This window comes from Monodelphis domestica, chromosome 3, assembly GCF_027887165.1.
Source record: "Monodelphis domestica isolate mMonDom1 chromosome 3, mMonDom1.pri, whole genome shotgun sequence".
NCBI lineage: Eukaryota > Metazoa > Chordata > Mammalia > Didelphimorphia > Didelphidae > Monodelphis > Monodelphis domestica.
The window spans coordinates 63,625,145-63,645,675 of NC_077229.1; the positions used below are offsets into that span (position 1 = coordinate 63,625,145).

The following is a 20,531-nucleotide window of genomic DNA, read 5'->3' on the forward strand; positions in this document are numbered from 1 at the left end:
CATCATCTGAGTCTCCTCCTCCAGCATAAATGACAGGGAAGAGAAATAACTCTCCATTTCTTTGTGCATTTTGTATTTCCTCCTGAAAACCTACAGTGCGGGGTGGGAGTGGAGGTCAACTCTGCTCTCCATCTTCCTTCCTTTTCCCCTTGGTATGTATAGGGGGTGGGGGTGGTCTGAGCCTAATCAGAAAGTTCCAATCAGTGTTATATTTTGCTGCCACTCTTTCTAAGGTCACTTCCTCTCTGGAGGGGAGTTTCTCTTCATTATCATTCTCTTCTTCAGACTCCTGGTCTGAGACTGACATTCTGAAGATTTCAGCCCTGGAATTTTGCCTAAACAATAAGGGTGTTTTTTCAGTTGCAGACAAGTTTGAGAAGGTCTGTGCAAGGCGAGTGGCCTCATGAGTTGGATCTAGTGCATCCCTAAAGAGGGACCAGAGTGAGAATATTTCTGCAGGGATATGCTCTGGGCCATGCTTGGCATAATAAGATTTTAGATCAAAGCCAATCTTTTCCCAGTGTTTAAATCTACTGTCCCTTCTTCAGGGAACCAAGAACTGCAAATTTGGATAAAATCCAAAAAATTTGGTTAGTTGAATCTTGCTGACTTTGACCCCTCTTTTCTGTAAAGTATGCTTAATAATTCCAGTGTATAGCTTTCTTTCTTTGGATTCACTGTGTCCCGTAGTAGCCCTTTTATTTTCCTAACTTAACCTGTTCTGAAACCGCTCCTCTTATATTGGGAGCCTGCTCCTCTTATATTGGGGGCCCTGAATTACTGTCCCCCCAAACCCTGCTTTATCCACAGAGGGCCCCAGGACCTCTTTGGGGGGAGAACCTGATCTGTTCAAAACTTTTAGGGCTAGGGGAAGGGGACTTACCTAGCCAGGAATGGTCCTGTTCTGGCACCAGATAATGCCGTAGGCAAAGTCCACCCTTGCCCACGACTCCAGGGTATTCCAACTGGTGGTTAATGATCAGTCAACAAAAATAACAAATCAGCTTAATCATAACAGCCATGGGATTGCTTTGCACCTAACAGCTGCTCCGCTATTCTGATGTCTGATCTTTTATTTTTATACCCATTTTTTTGGCATGCAGATACACAAAATCAAAGAGAAATCATTGGAAAAGTGATACATTAACTTTTAACAAATCACTTGATTAGCATTCTATATTTTTGTATTGTGATTAAAGACAGAATAAAGGTTGCACACAAGATAAATGATTTCATCACAGGTGGCTTAATTTTCTCATTACCCTGTGAGAAGTTTTGAGTTTACAAACAATCAAGGAAAATTACATATTGCTTTTAATAAAATGGAATAATTAATCAGCAGTTCTTAGAAGACAATTCTACAATCATACCTTAGGACTGAGGGGTACTGGGAAGACAATTCAAATTTAGACTGGTGGCTTCTAGGGAGTTCCTGAGTTACTGATTTGTGTAATCAAGGCACTAAGGCATACTGAAGCTTGATGTACTTGTACTTATTGCTTGGGCCTCTATGATTGATTTGTATGTTGACTTCATGAGAATAGGCTTCTGTGAGTGGGAAAGTTTTGGGCCTGGTCTGTAGCTGCAGTTTTGCTGGGAATTATGTACCTAAGTAAAAATTAACCCATGATAGTCTTTTTGGGGATTGGGTTTAAGGGTCTGGTCTTTTGGTGATGTTTTAGAGAATTTTTTTTCTTTCTTTTCTTTCTTTTTTTTAGAGAATTGTGTTTTGCTCTTGCATTATTTCTTTTGAGACTTGGGGGAATAATAATCATGCCAATTCATAGGTAAGGGGCATTGATGAAAGAGGTCATGTAAAAGGGGGACTGGGTGGGCAATTACATCTTGCCAAGGACCACTCTGTGGTTTCCCCAGCTACTATACATGATTCTGTCAAGGCATTGTGGTCTGATATCTCTCAGCAAAAGAGAAGGCATGAGTAGGTTTAAAAGTCCACATTTTCCTGTGACGTTTCAAAGAAGCTTTTTGTACAGCACAATTTATGAAAGTTTCATTCATTAAAATATCTACTAATCACATATAAAATTCCTTTCTCTACCCTAGACGAATTAGTTCATCTGACAGCCATTAGGTACTGGGACTGCCACCCCACCAGCTTGATTCTGCAATCTGGAGATATAATTTAAAAAAAAAAAGTTAAATTTTCTTTTTGGGAGAGGGGGTTGCAGTATGGAAGGGTACCCTGGGTAGAATTAAGTGGTAAACTCTGGATCTGTATATCAGATATTCCTGGGGTCAGGCAGTATTCACAAGGTCACCCAGGAGCCACAAGGTTCCTGGCTGGGGCAACAACTTGGGCAGGACTCATTAATATTCTGTTATTTTGGTAAAGCCTCCAGGAGGCCAGAGTTCCCCCCAACTCAAGAGTATTATATTCCTCAATATAGTGTTCATGGTAAAATAAGGATGTGGTCACCATTGTTGAATTACAGATACAATAAATGTGACCAGCAAGAGTAAAAATAGGAGGCAGATGATGGTATCTCAGTCTGTTCCTAGCAGTAGTCAGGCACTGTCTGTGCTACCTATTGGCTGACAGAAGCAGAGAGACACAGATAGGGCTCATTGCTTTCATTCTCAATATTCCTTATATGTCTCTGATATTCAGGTTTGGGTTTTTTCCTTTCCCACTAATCTGGTCATCGCTTTTTTCATTTTCCAAAAGTTGTTGCTTATTTTCTGGACAATAGTAATTCATCTATCACCTCCTACCTCTTTTCCCTGCACCTGCCTCTGATGGTAGAGAAATAAGTATAGAATCTAATGTCCTAATTAGGTATACTAATTAATATAATATAATTAATATAACTCTGTGGGTTCCCCTCATTTCAGACTGGATGGTTAGGGGAAACTAACTAGACCAATGATGGCAAACCTATGGCATGGGTGCCAAAGATGGCAGTTAGAGCACTCTCTGTGGGCACTTGGGCTACCCTTCCCTTAATACCATCACCCCCTCAGAGTTTTTTACTAGAAAGGCAGAGAGACTCAGGTGGAGATGCTCCCTTCCTTTCTGTGTCTGATGACATTTTTTCTCATCACCTGCCTCTTTGCCCAGCATCCCAATGGGAGTGCTTCCTCTCTCTCTCCTGTCTGAGGTAAGGATGGGGTAAAGGACAAGGCCTGGCATTCCATCTCTAAAAGGTTCATCATCACTGAACTAGACCCTTGAGGGAAAAATATTATGCATTTTTTGTAGTCTCAATACTTGGAACAGTACCAGGTAAGTGGTAGGCACAATAAACATTAATTTATTGATTAATTGGATGCCCATCCTGTAAAGGTAACTATAATAAGGTGGCCAGGAGGGTTTAGAGTATCTAGGTGGGTAATGAAATACCCAGTATTTGTGAAAACTATCATAAATAGCCTCCCTTCTTCCCTCACCATTTCTCACAAGGAGTCCTGACTACAAGTTTCAGTATTGGTGATATGTGCTCTTCCCCTCCTTCATTCCTTGATGATGAGTGAGAGGAGATTGTTCCTTTCTTGTAATTGCTCTGTTAAGAAGAAAAACAACTGCTTGATCACATGGTTTGACGGGGATGTGATTGGGGATGTAGACTCTAAATGATCACCGTAGTGCAAATATCAATAATATGGAAATAGGTCTTGATCAATGACACATGTAAAACCCAGTGGTCAGCTATGGGAGGAGGTGGAGGGAGGGGAGAGAAAGAACATGACTCTTGTAACCAAGGAAAAATATTCTTAATTAACTAATTAAATACAATTTTTAAAAAAGGTAATTGCTCTGTTAAGGGTGAAGACTATTTTGGGGCACCTGATTCAACCTTTCAGATGGTATTTAGTTCCTGAGTCTTTATAGTTTGCTTGAATCTACTATTCCACTATTCCACAATCTCTATTGCTTGTGAATGATATGGGTCATGGAATGACCATATGATTCCTTGATGTTGTTTCTATTTCTGGATGAGTGTTTCTGGATATGAAATCCAAGCCATTGTTGTTGGAGATAAAACTAGGGTATCCTAGGTAGAGGCAAAACTTTTTTTTTTCCTAAGTCTTTCATGGTGACTCACAATTCAGTGGTATAAGGTCTAGAAGGTGCTAGACTGACCCTCTATGTGACTTCTAGGGAATTTTGTTTCCTTGGGTCTCACTCAAAATGTGTAGAAAAGAATATCCTAGCACGGCAATGGTGTCACAGAATTATCCCCAGGTGGGGACTGTGAAAATTAACACTTGCCTGTGCCCTTTCTTTGGTACTCCAAGATTGGCTTTGATTTTTTAAAAAAGGATGAATTTGGATATTAAGTTTGAAATTGCAATTTATCCCACCCTCTGATTGAATTAAGATAATGAATAGAGGAAAGATAGTGGAGGTAGAGAGGAATAGAGATGTGTGACTCCTAGAGTTCAAAAGACCCACCTCTTGCCCAGAATAATGTCTCCCAGGCTCTCAGTTTTTCAGCCTGGATCACAGAGAAGGTTTGCTAAGGGAACAGCCAGTGATATGTGGCTATAGGCCTTTTATTTCTGCTTTTAATTATTTAATAAATAATTCTAAATTAAGATACAGTCTCCAGAGCATTTTAACTTAACAGATAAAGCCAGTTATCTGATATACCTCCTTCTCATGGATAAAGGGCTTCTGGGCCAGAAGCTTTCCCCTGACCTTGGCAGGGATGTTCTGCTGGGACCTTACCCACTGGAACTTCAGAAATTTTACTTGTCAGGCAAAGCCCTGGATTGTGTCAATGGGTTGCCTGATCATCTTGATGTGTTTGGTAAACATGGCAAAGGCAATGTTTACTGTTGCTTCATAAGGCTCTGATTATATATATACAATGGATTGTCCTAATAGCAGGAAGAAGCTTAAAATTTGGCCTGAGTCCATCTTACTCACTGGTGGAAAATTATAGGGTCATTCAGTCAGTCGATAAGTATTTATTTAACTATCTCTGTGAGAAGATCCATAAAAGTGTATTGGGTACCTAGCCAGGTAAAAGCAAACTAGTTCTGGCCCTCATCCCAAAAGATAACTCAAAAGAATTCCTAGGTCACTCATCAGTCTTTCTGTAATAGTAACAATATCAAGGACAGCCAGATCTACTGGAGCAACTTCTTTATTCAAGACCTGGAAATCTAGTCCATCTGGTCTTACATAATAGCCATTCAGGGTTGTTGAACCAAGAGATGGCTCACATGAGGACGCCAGTGTCCAGAAATTCCTTTATCAATATATCTCAATTGTAGGCAATATAAAAGACTATCAAATATGGAGGGGGGGGTCTTACTCAATTACAGTAACTGCCTCATCAACAGTGGGGGTCCTAGGCAGCTGCCTACCCAAGTATTAAGGCTAGACTCTAAGCAATATTGAAGGAGCAGAGGGATCCTTGGGATTGAATCAAGACTAAACCAGTTCAATAAGTCAATTCCTATAATGTATTCGTCTGTCTCTGCTGCCAGTTGGAAAGTGACAAAAGTAATATGAGTAATGACCCAGGCTTTATACAAGATGGTGCCAGATCCAAACCTAGACAGTGATATGGCAGAGATATGGCAGCCTCACAGATTAAAACTGGCTCTCCCCCAAAACTATGGTAACTCTAGCTTTCATGCCTAAAAGTCACACAGAGTGACAAACTCCTCCATGTAACCACCTTGTAACCATAGGAGCAAAATGGCCTTCTGTCTCCTAGGGGAGATTTGTTTGAGAACCAACTCCATCCTTAGTATAGCTTAGTCCCTTGAAATAGGGTGAGGACAGAATAGATAGAAGGGGGAGAGACTTGTTCTTGTCCTCTTCTGAGAGAGGGACAGAAGGTTTGACCAGAGGCAACGGAGCTCTGTCCCTCTCAGCGTGATGGACTAGATCCTCCATGCCAACATTCTCCTCATCATAGGAATTGCTGAAATTATCAGAATCTTATCTAAAGAACACTATGTTTGTCCCTCATGAGGATCTCCTCTATGGAATCTTCCTGTATTCTAGGATGTCATTGTCCTTTTCACCTCCAGGAAGCAGTTCCATCCCCCATGTGATCCTACTTTTCCCCCCAATAGAGTGAAAACAAAACTAAAGTTCTATTGACCTTAGCTTCCTCTCACCAACTCCAGACTGTTTTGAGCATTATCATTCTTGATGCTGTTCTTTACAGGACTATATTCTTCTTGTGATCTGTCCTTGTTTCTATCTTCTGTATATTTTTTAAAGATTAAAAGTGATTGTTGAGTTCTCTGTGCTTTCATATAGCCCCTTCATTCAACTTCTATTTTTTCTCCTCATTGGAATTGTTTCTTTGAGGAAAAATTTTCTATCAACGACAGAAAAAGTAAAATGAGCTCCTTTAGGATGTAATAAGTCCTTCCAGATTGGAGATTTTCAAGCAAAACCTAGAAAGACTCTTTATTTCATTTTTTTTTAAACCCTCACCTTCTGTCTTGAAATCAATACTGTGTACTGGCTCCAAGGCAGAAGAGTGGTAAGGGTTAGGCAATGGGGTTTAAGTGACTTGCCCAGGGTCACCCAGCTGAGAAGTTTCTGAGGCCAGATTTGAACTAAGGACCTCCCGTCTCTAGGCCTGGCTCTCCATCCACTGAGCTACCCAGCTGCCCCCAAGACTCTTTATTTCATACATTGTAGGAGGAATATTATTCATGAATGGATGTTTCTAGTTGGAATAAGACCCCATCTAAATTTGACAATCTATGATTCTGTGATCCTATGCCTACAAAATGGTACTTCCTAGTCTACTCTGTATCGGAAGCCAGGGGTTTGTTACAATTTCTAATGTTGAATCATTTGACAGAACTAGAAGCAGCCTTGACTCCCAACCTTTCATATAGTATCCTGGAACCAGGAATTGTTGTTCCGAACATGTTCCAGTGAGGGTTAATCATCCCTGTTATACTGGGGGAAAGTTTGTGTTTATGGACTTCTGTTCAACAAGTATTTCTTAAGATTCTGTTGTGTGATATGCATTGTGCTAGCTGATGGGAGTTACAAAGGAAAAAAAGGATCTCTTCCTTTAAGAAGTTTGTTTGTTTGTTTTTCCTTTTTGAGGCTATGACTTCTGGTTCAAGGTTGAGAGAGAGATACTAAGGGAAGGTTACATACCTTAGGTAAGGAAATAAGGATTTCTTTTTGGAAGTTAGATGCTGACTTGGCTTCATAGTGGCAGTCTCAGAATACAAAGTCTTATATACAAGAGCAGCCTCTTATTCAATAAAGACCATCCAACCTTGTCTCCTCTGTAGACTTGAGACAAAAAAGACAAGTGCCATAAAAGAGTCCTGAATAAGAGAGTCAGGTCACTTGGGTTCTAGACCCAGTTCTGTCATTGACACATCATATGATCCTGAACAAATCTCTTTCCCCCTCTAGATCTTAGTTTCCTTATCTGTAAAATGACTTCAAGGTACCATGTAGTTCTGACTTCTCTGTTTTTACCATCAGAGATCTATGTATACTTACTCTCAATTTACTACAATATTTTTATATTAGCCAGCATATGATGTTCCTTGCCAATGATGTGTCGCCAATTTCTTGGGAGATTTCCAATAAAACTCTCTTTCTCTTGTTTACAGGATGCTGGTCAGCCTGTATGACTGGTTTTGGAAGGACCACCATTGGTTCCCTTCCCAATACTCATGGGCTGATTTTGAAGATAAAAATGAGGAAATATACCCTCACCCCAAGGACTTGTTAGCAGTTATTCCATTAGCATTTGTCATAATAATTGTCAGATATAGCTTTGAAAGGTAAGTCAACTTTGAGTTTGTCCCTATTCTTAATTTTTTAAAACTCGTTATTTAACATTCTTTTCTTTTTAAATTTTGAGTTCTGAATTCTGTGCCCCCTCTCTCCTGCCCCCTCCCACACACACTGAAAAGGCAAGCAATATATGTTACACATATATTGAAATCATGCAAAATATATTTCCATATTAGTCATATTTCAAAAAATCAGAAAAATTGTACTTCAATTCGCACCCAAAATTCATCAGTTCTCTCTTTTTTTTTTCATCATGAGTCTTTTAGAATTTTCTTGGATCATTGTATTGCTCACAGTAGCCAGAACTTTCAGTTGACCATAATTATAACATTGTTGGTCCTAGACTAAATATTATCCCAGTTCTCACTTCACAATATCAGTTCATATAGGTCTTCCCCAAGCACTATAGTGCTGTGGAAAATTCAGATGGATTAAGATCTCCTTGATCATTTCCACAGCACTATAGTACTCTATCATAATCATATGTCACAACTTGTTCAGATTCTCCTCAATTGATGAGCATCCCCTTGATTTCCAATTCTTGGCCACAAGAAAAAGAGCAGCTACATTTTTGTAGATATAGAATTTTTTCCTCCTTTTTTTTTATCTCGTTGGGACACAAACCTAGTAGCAGTATTTCTGGGTCAAAGGATATGAACATGTTTTAGACATTTGGCCTTAGTTCCAAATTGTCCTCCAGAATGATTGGTCCAACTTCACCAACTATTCATTAGTGTACATCTTTTTGCATCACTCTCTTGAGCATTTGTTATCTAATTTTTAAAAAACCCTTACCTTCCACCTTAGAATCAATACTATTTATTGGTTTTAAGGCAGATGAGAGGTAAAGGCTAGGCAATGGGGGCCAAATAACTTGCCCAGGGTCACACAGCTAGGAAGTGTCTGAGGTCAGAATTGAACTTAGGACTTCCCATCTCTAGGATAGGCTCTCAATCCAGTGAACTGCCCAGCTGCCCCCATATTTGTCATTTCTGATGGGGGTAGGGTGGTATCTCACAGTTATTTAATTTTCCTTTCTCTAATTAATGGTAATTTATAGATTTTTTTTTCACATGACTATAGAATACTTTGGTTTCTTCTCAGAACTGCCTATTTACAGTCTCTGATCATTTATCAATTGGAAAATTGCTTTTATTTTTATACATTTTTCTCAGTTACATAATCAGGATATATTTGAGAAACAAGGCCTTAATCAGAGAACCTTGCTATAAAAATTGCTGATATTACTTCATTGGCTATGGTATCTTTTAGCAAAATGTAGCTTCTCTGATTGTCCTTTTTAATTAGTTCTATTTTTCCTATTGCATTGTTTGAGATCATGATTGCTCTTTCCTTTTTTTAGTTCAGCATATTTGGTTCTGCTCCTGTCTTTTATTTTAATTCTGTATGTCTTTATGTTTCAAGTGGATCTCTTGTAAACAATATATTGTTGAATTCTGGTTTCTACTTCCTTCTACTACTTGCTTCCATTTTGTTGGTGAGCTTTTTTGCATTGTTGTACTTCTGAGTTTATGTCTTGACCTTCTCTGCTACCCTAATAACTTTCTGGTCATTTTTTAAAACCCTTACCTTCCATCTTAGACTTAATACTGTATATTGGTTATAGAGTAGAAGAGTGGTAAGGGCTAGGCAATGGGAGTTAAATGACTTGCCCAGGGTCACACAGCTTGGAAGTTTCTGAGGTCAGATTTGAACCCAGGACCTCCCATCTCCAGTTATTTGTCTCCTTCTTTTAAAATTCTTTTTTAATTGTTCATTTCTCCAGCTGATTTCTTTTTTTTTTTCAATAAAAAAAATAACCCTTACTTCCATCTTGGAATCAATACTGTTTATTGGTTCCAAGGCAGAAGAGTGTAAGGGCTAGGCAATGGCAGTTAAGTGACTTGTCCAGGGTCACACAACTGGGAAGTATCTGAAGCCAGATTTAAACCTAGGACCTCCCATCTCTAGACCTGGCTCTCAATCCACTGAGCCACCCAGCTGCCCTGTCTCCAGCTGATTTCTTAACTTTGAACTTTACATTAAAGTTAGGCTCTGCTCATCTTAGGGTGGGTAAGCACTGACTCAAGGCTTAGGGTTTTTTGTGATGCTTTCAAAATGAGTTGTAGGAATCTGTAAGTTTTTGGTGCTCCCAAAGTGATGTGATCCTCAGTTTTCTTTGCTTTGGAACCCTCACCCTTGTGACCAGTCCCCAGCACTGAATTGGTTGCTGATCAGTGTTAGCCTCTCACAGTGCCAGAAAAGTGTCCCAATAATATATTTCTGATCACTTGTCTGACCTCCTTCCTGTCTCTAGTCTGCTGTTGCTACTGCCTCATATGTGGGTTTTGCAAGGGCTCCTATCCTAGTATCACAAATTTCTCCTCCTCATCTATGTTTTTTAGACCAAGAAAATGCTTTACCCTGATGTTTTATTGCCTCTGCCACACCAAAATTTTATTTGAGCAATTATTTTAAAGTTGTTTGGAGGTTAATTGTTGATAGAGTTCAGCTGGGCTATCTCTAATCAACCATCTTGGCTCTGAACTCCATTTACTCATCTCCATTCCCCATCTTTTAAAGTTAAAGTTTGATTGTTTCCTTTTGTTTTCATATCAAACTCATTTCTGGATATAGCTTCCTCTGCCCCCAAAGCACCCAATGGAACTTCCCTTTAAACAAAAAATTGATTAGGATAGACTCAACATGACAGTATAGGCAACATTCTACAACCATTGTCCTCCACCTCTCCAAGGAAAGGAGGGAAGTAAGTTACTTCATCTCTTCTGAAGGTCCAAGATTGGTTATTACAAATGACAATGACAGTCAAGTCAACAAATCACATATTAGGCTTTGTTTCTTTTCATGTTACTGTGAAAAGCTGGAATTGCAATTCACTTAGCAATACAAATTAAAAGTCACATTATCGATAGAAAAAATCAGAAAACTCTATTATGTTCACAGGAGCTATAGACATTGGAACAATGTCAATAGTAAATGTATACCCACCAAAGGGTATAGTGGAGAAGGATCAATAGCAAACGTCCTCTACCTGACAAGTTATGCTAATTTTTCCATAATAGTGAGACTACAGGCAAGTCTTGATTGCACGGTGGGGGCAGAAAGCATTAGGATATTACTCCTGTCATACATAGCAATTAAATTCATAAGGGAAAAAGTTAACGAATGAACAAAAAGATATAAATAGCAAGGTGATAATAGTATGATAGCTATACTATTCTCTCAGAAGGGAATAGATTTTTTTAAATGTAAAAAGGAAAATATAGAACTGAACAAACTTCAGGAATTTTGGGATCAAATATTTACAGTGTCTTCTGGATGAGAACATTGAACAACATACATATTCTCAACACCATACCATAACTTTACAAAAGTAGATCAATCTAGAAAATAGAGAGTAAATATAAAAATAGCTGAAATTTTAAACACATTCTTTGAAGACTGTAATAATAACATAGTGATAAATACAGGGAACATAAGCAAAAGAGACATATAAATGGTGAATTATTAGTGATACTATGAATAATGCGTGTGTCAAAGTTGCTAAGGAAAATGGTAAAGGTGAGACAGCACATCAAAATTTCTAATATGTAGGGGGCAACTGGGTGGCTCTGTATGTTGAGAGTCAGGCCCAGAGATGGGAGGTTCAAATCTTGCCTCAGACACTTCCTAGCTGTGTGACCCTGGGCAAGTCACTTAACCTCCATTGCCTAGCTCTTATCACTCATCAACCAATACACAGTATCAATTCTAAGACAGAAGGTAAGGGTTTAAAAAAAATTCTGATATGTAACTAAAGCAGTCCTTAAAGGAAAACTTATATCCCTGAGAATATACATCAACAGAATTTTTTTAAAGTAATGAACTGTATAAGCAATTAAAATTAGAAAATCAACAAATGAACAAACCCCAAATAAGCAAAAAATAAGACATTTTGAAAATTAGAGTAGAAATATACAAATTGAAAACCAAGAAGAGTATAGAACTAAAGAACTAAACTAAAATGTAATTCTTTTTTAAAATGACAAAATTGACAAATTTATAGTCAATTTGATTTTAAAAGAAATAGAAGATTAAAATGAAAAATAGGTTTTTACAAGAGAATTCTATCAAACTTTTTTGTAAAGGTATTTTATTTTGCATATTACATGTAATAACAATTTTCCACATAAGTTTTCTGAAGTTATGTGATCTAAATTGTCTCCCATCCTCTTTTTACCTCCCCCTTCCCTGAGCTGATAAGCAATTTGATCTAGATTATACTTGTATTATCATGCAAAACATATTTAGGTGTTAATTTTTATAAGAAAATAATCATATAAAACCAAAAGCCCCAAACAAAAACCCATATATTCTAAAGTGAAAACTTTTTGCTTTGATCTGCATCTGTTCCAGCAGTTCCTTCTCTGGAGATGGATAGCATTCTTTGTCATAAGTCTCTTAGAACTGTCCTGGATCATCATAGTGCTGAGAGTAGCTAAGCCTTTCACTGTTTCATTCCATAATATTGCTATGACTATGTACATCATTTTCCTAGTTCTGCTTATTTCACTCTACATCAGTTCATTTGGGTCTTTCTAGCTCATTCTGAAATCATCTTGCTCATCATTTCTTATAACACAATAGTATTACATCACCATCATGTACCACAGTTTGTCCAGCCATTCACCAAGTAATGGACATCCCCTCAATTTCCAATTCTTTGTAAGAGCCATTATAAATATTTTTGTACATGTAGGTACTTTCCCTGTTGCTTTTTTATCTCTTTGGGATGCAGACTTAGTATTACTGGATCAAAGAGTATGCACTAAAATGGTTTAAATGTATTGAAAGTCTTTTTTTTTAAGTTTCTTTCCTGTTTATCTTCTTATGCTTCTTTTGAGTCTTACATTTGAGATTCTAATTTTTCATTCAGCTCTGTTTTTTCATCAGGAATATTTGAAAGTCTTCTATTTCATTCAATCTTCACTTTCCCCCCGAAATATTATGCTCAGTTTTGCTGCATTGATGATTTCTTGTTTAAGTGTTAGCTCTTTTGCTCTCTAGAATATCATATTCTTAGCCCTCTGCCCCCCCCCCCAGTCCTTTAATGTAGAAGTTGCTAAATCCTGTGTTATTCTGCCTATAGCTCCATGGTATTTGAATTATTTCTTTTTTGGCTGCTTGCAATATTTTCTCCTTGGCATAGGAACTCTGGAATTTGGCTATAATATTTCTGGCAGTTTTCATTTTGGGATCTCTTTTAAGAGGTGATCAGTGGTTTCTTTCCATTTCTATTTTACCCTCTAATATCAAGGCCATTTTCTTTGATAATATCTCAAAAAATTATGGCAAAGCTCTTTTTTTTATTATGGCTTTTAGGTAGTCCAAAAATTCTTAAATTATCTCTCCTTGATCTATTTTCCAACTCAGTTGTTTTTTTCTAGTGTGCTATTTCTCAATTTCTTCCATTTTTTTTTTCATTTTTTCCTGTGACCAAAATAACTCTCTATGTTGTCTTGTTTTTTGTTGTTTGATCATTTTTTCCAAGCCTTTTTATTGTATTTTAACTTAAAGAGCTCTTACAGTTGGACTGTAATCTTCTGGTAAAGGAAACATTATTCTAACCTTCAGATTCTTTGGGCAGTTGCCTACAGAGCTAGTTCTGGGAATCTAGAAGTTTTCAGTTCTTCCAAAATGGTATGATCAGGTTTTTTTTTAATGGGGGGGGGTATTTGGGGGGCTCAGTGGATTGAGAGTCAGACCTAGAGACAGGAGGTCTGGGTTCAAATGTGACCTTAGACACTTCCCAACTGTGTGACCCTGGGCAAGTCACTTAACTCCCATTGCCTAGTCCTTACCACTCTTCTGCCTTGGAACCAATATACAGTATTGATTCTAAGACAGAAGGTGAAGGTTTTTAAAAAATGGTGTGATCTAAGAAGAAGTTTGTTTAATACTCTCCTGATCTGTGCTTTGATCTGTGAGCACCCACAAACACTCTTGCCACCTTGGAACTATAACCAGGGTCCCTTGCTCCTCTGTGGCCTCAGGCATTTAGGTGTGCTAATCCTCTTTCTTGCTCTGGGATCATGACTCAGGACTGGATCCTGGATCTGTGTATGGCCAATGAAATAGCGTCTGGCAGTCAGTCAGCAAAGATACCTCATAATCTTCTGAGCAGTTCTTTAAGTTCCTTTACCATCTTTATCTGAGATCTCTGGAAGCCTTTGCTGACAATTCAGCCATCCCCAAATCCTGTGCTGGCTTGCCTTACCAAAGTGAGGCCTGCCTCAGTGTTCTGGCCTCTGGTTCACTTCCACCCCAATGCAGTAATTCTTTTGTTCCAGCTTTCTGAGTTTGTTTGGCCTGAAAAAATTATTACATCTCATCCCTTTGTGGGTTCTGCCCCTCCAGAATCCATTTTAAGGTGTTATATCAAAGTTATTTATTTAGAGGTTAGTTTGGTAGAGATCAAATGGGTCTGAGTGTAATGAAATCTCCACTTCCTCCTGTGTTTTCACAAAAGAAACTTGCCTTCCATTGAAACATTCTGGTGTTATTAATTTGCTTGGAATTTTTTTTTAAACCCTTACCTTCCGTCTTGTAGTCAATACTGTGTATTAGTTTCAAAACCACATACACAGAGTCCACAAAGACAAAGCAGAAGAGCGGTAAGGACTAGGCAATAGGGTTAAGTGACTTGCCCAGGGTCACACAGCTGGAAAGTATCTGAGGCCAGATTTGAACCCAGGACCTCCCATTAGGCCTGGCTCTCTATCAACTGAGCCACCAACTTGTGTCATTGATATTTATTTTTAACCCCTTCCTTTTTTAAGTCAAGACTTTGTCTCTGAGCTTAGTTTGCTTACATCAATCTTATCCACAAGCTCTCCCTTCTGAAATCAATAACTATTTGTCTTAGTTCAATCCTTTCATTTTACAAATGTTGAAAATGAGACTCAGTAAGGAAAAGTGACTTGACCAAGATCATGTCGCTAGTAAGAAGCAGATTTAGGAGTTGAAACCACCCCTGACTCCCAACCCATAATTCTTCATTTTACCATGCCATTGAAAATAGGTTTACAAAGTGCTTTTTCCTCATAACAATGATGTGAAAATGAGTGTAATGAAATTTTAGGCCATAAGAAATGGAAGAGAGATGTATCTCATTACAGATTATATTATAGCTGAACCAGAGGATATTCTAACTACCAAACACCTACCTTCTTATACTCTTTTTCTCTACTTCTGGAATTGTCTTAGAAAGCCATCCCTATCTTCCCTTCTCCTCCCCTCCATCTATATTGGTAATGGCTTTCCCCCCATGAAGGTGTCCTTTCTTTTCACCACTCAGATGTACCTTATCAGATGATACACAATGCTACGGATATCGATAAGCTGTTACCTAATAGACTGTTAGCTTCCTGAGAGTAGGGAATGTTTTTATCTAAAATCCATCACCTCTTCTATCACCGAGTATATGACCTTGCACACAATATGTATTTAATAAATGCTCACTGAATTTGACATGAATTTAAAGAAAATGTTTGCTCCTTTGCTTTAACCGAGCATCTCAGAAGTTTCTTCTGATCAGGGACCCATTTACAAGGATGGTCCTGCCCCCTTCCTGATAACCCTGTGTCCCCTTCTCAAGAGGACCCAGAGGATGCTCTTTCTCCTTAGATCCAGCCCCTTGTATGTGGTGCTGTGCCTGCACCTTCAGACAACCTCCTCTCATCCTTGCTGCCAAAATTGAGCTTGATCCTGATGAGATTTCCAGACTTGAACTCTCAAGATTACCTCTAAGCCTGGACAGGCTTATGTCAATATCAAAGCAGCTGCCCATTCAGCTAAGATCAGGAAACGACAAAGACAAAAGAGGCATCCTGAATCTTAGCTTATGCTTACCTAGGCAGGGCATGTACTTTAAAAGCCATGTACTCTTGGCCACATGGAGGCCAGGATGGAGATTTAGGTAAGCTTCTTCTTTCCCCCAACATCCCTCTTGCTAAATAGTTCCAAAAATGTTTGTATGATTCATGATCAGAAAAGAAGAGAGAAATTGAGGAGTGATGGTTGTGGGGTTTTCCCCTTTTTTACATCCAATGAGTCAACCAGTTCTTCTGGTTCTTCAGCCAGTTAGGAAAATCTGTCATATCACAATGACACTCAGCAATGAGTCACTTATGGCTAAAAGCAGGGCCTCCAAAGCTTCTATACTCAGAACCAGGAATGATATTTCTAAACATGCTCCATAAGATGACTCTTATTACATAGGGAACTCCCAAAGATTCAGTTTCAGAGATAGAAGGGACTCCTATGTTTTAACCTCTTCCTATCTCCTCTCATAGGGTTGTTGGATTGCCCCTGGGCAGGTTGATGGGTGTGTATGATGGCCACAGGATCAAGGCTTTCCACAACTCCACCCTGGAGTCCTTTTTCCGTACCCAGGATCGGAATCCAAAAGAGGTGAGTAAAAGTCTAATTTGGATACTATTAAAGAACCTGAAGTTTTAAGCACCAATCCCCTACAGCAGAGAAATACTATTCACTAGTTCCTAAATAGGAAATGGGGACTGGGTGCCTTTGACTCATACACGACTTCCTGTAGTGTCATCTCTCCTCAGAAGAACAATTCTTATTCTTAAGCACCAAGATCTACCAAGCTCTGGCATCAGAATGGATTAGAAGTTCACAACTGGGTTCCGATCTCAACTCTGCTAATGACTTGCTTTGTGACCTCTGCCAAGTCATTTCTCCTTCTCTGAGCATCAGTTTCCTCATCTGTTAAATGAGGAGACTGCACCTAATGTACTCTGTCACCCCTAGATCTCACTTTCTAAGTTCTGTGGATAGAAGTTTGCAACCTAGGAATTACCTCCATCTCTTTCCTCTCACTCACAGCCATATCCAATCGGTGGTCAAGTCTTGTTGATTCAAACATATCAACATTTCTTACATTCATCTCCTTTTGTCCATGCATACCACAACCTCCTTAATTCTGCTTCTCTGAACCCCATTATTGAAACTGCCTTCTAACTGGTCCCCCTGCATCCAATCTCTTTCTCCTCCACTCAATCCTCCTCTGAGATGCCAAATAGATCATTTCTAAAATTTAGATCTGACTAGATTTCTACTCTCCTGTTGAAGAAGCCTCAATGGCTTCATATTGCCACTAAGATAAATACTCCTCTGTTTAAAGCCTCAGTCTATTTTTCTAGGCAGATTACACATTAATCCCAGTCATTCCCTCTATGTTCCTGCTTTGCTAGCTGACTTGTTATATTTGTCATGTACAACCTTGTAAAGAGATGCTTTTATTAAAGATAAAGAAACTGAGAGATGAAGAGCCAGGGCATACTAACAATAAGAGTCTCAGACAGGACTTGAACTCAGTTCTTTCTGACTCCAAATCCAAACACTCCATTCATTAGAGTACCTAACTGCCTCCTCTTACAGTCAGGGAATGTTTCATTTTTATCACTATATAGTGCTTAGCATGTAATGGGTTTTTAAAAATGATGTGGAATTGAATTGAATTCTGAAGTCCCTCTTATGTTTGGTACTATTAGAGAGATTCCTTCAGCATGTACTTCTTTTCTCCCCTCTAGCTTAAGGGCAACAAAACCCAGAAAGGGACCAAGGTGTGATTTAATTAATGTCTTATTTGGGGAACATATATGAATTGGCTCTGGTGGGAAAGGAAGAAGGCAATCCTATGGATCCTGCCTTCTTCCTATCAGTCTCTGTAAGTTTTTAAGGCTCCTGGGGCAGAGAGGACAGTGGGTGCTTCCTAAGGGAGGTAGTGGGGCAGGTAGGTTGGGACTAGGAAAATTTGGGGAAGTGGACATTTTTTCTTTAGTCTCTGGGAGCTGAGTTCTTCCTTTTCACCATTCCACCTCCAAACTCCTTACTCTCCTGTTGTGCCCAGGCTCAGCTGAATCACCTAGCCACACAATGCAACCTCTCTATGAGGCAGGTTCAGCACTGGTTTCGATGCCGGAGAAACCAAGAGCGACCATTAAGGAGCAAGAAATTCTCTGAAGCCTGGTGAGCTGGGGCTGGCTGGTGATGAAGAATTGGCCCCAAAACCTTCTGGGATAAGAGGATTATGATACTAGTCCTAACCAAGGAATCAAAGGCCCATTTTATCTTTATTCATCTACCCACCTTAGTAATATTCCTGTCCATTAACCCCATCTTTTGTTTTATATTTTCAGTTGGAAATGTATGGTTTATACTTTTTCTTTCGTTGGTGGCTTCTTCATCCTCTATGATGTGAGTATGTCTTATCCCATCGTCATTATATGTTCCATCCATCCCCATCTGTCCTCTTGTCTCATCTATTCCTACATTTTATTGTCTTCTGCCTCTATCTTTTCCATCTTCCTCCCTCCTTTTCTACTCTCTCATCTTCTTCATCTCTGTGCTCATTCTTCCACTCAGTTCCCAAATTGTTTGTCTTATGCCTTATCTTTCCTATATTTTAACCCAGTTCCATTTTCTCCATGTTCTTATGTCCTCATTCTTATTTCACCATTCATCTCCTTATGCCTTGTCTTCTACATCCTCACTATTTTTATCCCTTTGCATCCTAATCTTCATCCTTCTTCTCCTCCATGCCTTGCCTACTCTAACCCCCTCTATCTCCTCATCATCTTTATCTTCATCCTTTCATCTCTTTCCCCTTTATCCCCCCTCTGACCTTTTGTCATTTCCCTTTTAGTTCCATCATTTTTTTTATTTTTTTTATTCATTCTCACCTTTTCCTCTTGTTCACTCCATACTCTCCTCCAATGTCCCTAGGGATGTGATGAGACATGTCTACATTCATTCTAGGGTCCTTGGAGTTGGACTGGCCAACCTAACAAACAAGAAGTATGGATTTGAGTAATATATGAACCTAATACAAATCATGACATAAAATCAGTGAGACAAGAGTTGCAAGAAGAGTACATCTAGGTTGGGGTAAAGAAAGAATGTAGAGAGAGAAAGACTAGTTAGGTACTCAGTTTTGTATGTGCCTAGGTTGATAGGTGCACCATTTGGGAATACAATTTGATCAGTATCCTGTTTGGTGGGCACTTGGTTTGACAAGCCACTCTAGCTCTATTCCTAATTCAGACTGTGTTAGACCCAACAAAAGGAATGGTAGGGGGTGCAGATGACTCAGAGGAAAGGCCTAGAGCAAGAGTCTGGGGCCAAACTTCTCCTTGACCAAGGGGTGTTTTGACTGACAGGTATGACTGTCCTAATTCCCTGGGAAGGAAAGACAAAGGAGGGAAAGTCAGGGAAATGATGGGTAATTCTATAAGGTATGGATGAGATATTTCCTTTTGATTGCTTGGAGTTCCATGGGGAGAGACCCAATCCACCAAGAGGTGGAGCCACTTCCTGTGTAGCCTGACCCTGGCAAGGGCAGTTTTCAGGGATTTAACCCTTGTTTCTTCCAGGAACCATGGTTATGGGACTCTGATTTGTGCTGGCATGGATTCCCTAAGCAGGTGAGCAGCCACACGGCAAGTGGGTATAAGAGATACCTATTAAAGAGGACCCTAGTTGCTGAAGCTAATGCTCATTCCAAATCCCAGCATCTAACTGTTGGGAGAAGCCCTCAGAAGCTATTTCTGAACAGGAATTCCCTCTGTAATATACCTAACAAAAGGGCATCCAGCCTTTGTTGAAAGACCTTGAGCATGGTTCATTCTCTGTTGGAATAGCTCTAAATATTTGGTTCTTTACATTAGCCTTAATTTAACTCTTTGGCACATTCACCTATTGCTCTAGTTTTGCCTTGTGAAGTCAAGCTAAAGGTCTTCCACATTTTCAAAGACTTGAGCCAGCTATCTTGCCCCATATTCTTCTCTTCCCCTCCAAGGTAAATTGTTCCAGGGAAGAGTACAGTGGGAATGTATCCTGCCTAAGCCAGAATAGCATTCATTTCACAATACAACGTAATACTGAATTAGTTTTTTTTTTTTGGCTTTCAAATCATGCTGCCATATCCTATAGGGCTAGCTTGAAAGTCATTAAAGAAAACCTATTAAATTAAAATGAAAATCATTTTTAGACTAATTGCTGTGAAGAGCCTTTTGGATCCTGACTCAATCATTAATTGATGGTCATATTTCCTCACTTGGTGTCATATATAAATTCGACAAGCTTGCTAACTCTGCCTCTTCTATACAAGTCATTGATAAAAAATGCTAAAATGTTCAGGACTAATCACTGATCCTTGAGCACTTCATCTGGAATTTCCTTTCAAGTTGATATTCAATTATGTCCAAAGTTAACTAACTATATTATGTTAGTTGATATTTTTTTATCTATTCTGTAAGAATAGCATGAGAAATTTTGTTAACTGCTTAGACACAATATAAATACAATCTATTTGCAATATTTATCTGTCCTATCAGTAACACTGTCATAAAATGGTAATATGGTTAGTCAGATATGACTTGACTTAAGGAAGTCTTGTCTCAGGCATCTTTTGATCAAGAAGCTCAATTATGAACGGGCACAGAAGATACAAGGCGTAGTCTTTGGTCTCAGGAAATTTGTCTCCAAACAATTTGTTTCTCCTTGATACCTTTCTGTGCTATGATCTGACCTCATGGTTGCTTTGACCCTCAGATTATGAAGCCATCCATATATTGGTGGTATCTCCTGGATTTTGGCCACTACATCTCCCTGCTGTTAACCTTACCCTTTGATGTAAAAAGAAAGGTGAGTGCGCTGGGAGCCCAGGCTTTGGAGAAAGTTC

At 39.0% G+C, this 20,531-nt stretch overlaps 1 protein-coding gene across 3 annotated transcripts in view; it reads left to right on the top strand.

Moving 5' to 3' along the window:
* Window positions 1–20,531, top strand: part of LOC100025782 (ceramide synthase 4-like) — a 45,615-nt gene that overhangs the window by 20,229 nt on the left and 4,855 nt on the right. For all 3 annotated transcript variants that reach the window (XM_056822062.1, XM_007489488.2, XM_056822061.1), the window contains 6 exons: window positions 7,579–7,752; window positions 16,120–16,237; window positions 17,700–17,818; window positions 17,989–18,046; window positions 19,222–19,272; window positions 20,402–20,494. In XM_056822062.1, the coding sequence (XP_056678040.1) occupies window positions 7,580–7,752; window positions 16,120–16,237; window positions 17,700–17,818; window positions 17,989–18,046; window positions 19,222–19,272; window positions 20,402–20,494 (612 nt within the window). In that variant the 5' untranslated portion in view covers window position 7,579. The remainder of the gene's footprint in view (window positions 1–7,578; window positions 7,753–16,119; window positions 16,238–17,699; window positions 17,819–17,988; window positions 18,047–19,221; window positions 19,273–20,401; window positions 20,495–20,531) is intronic.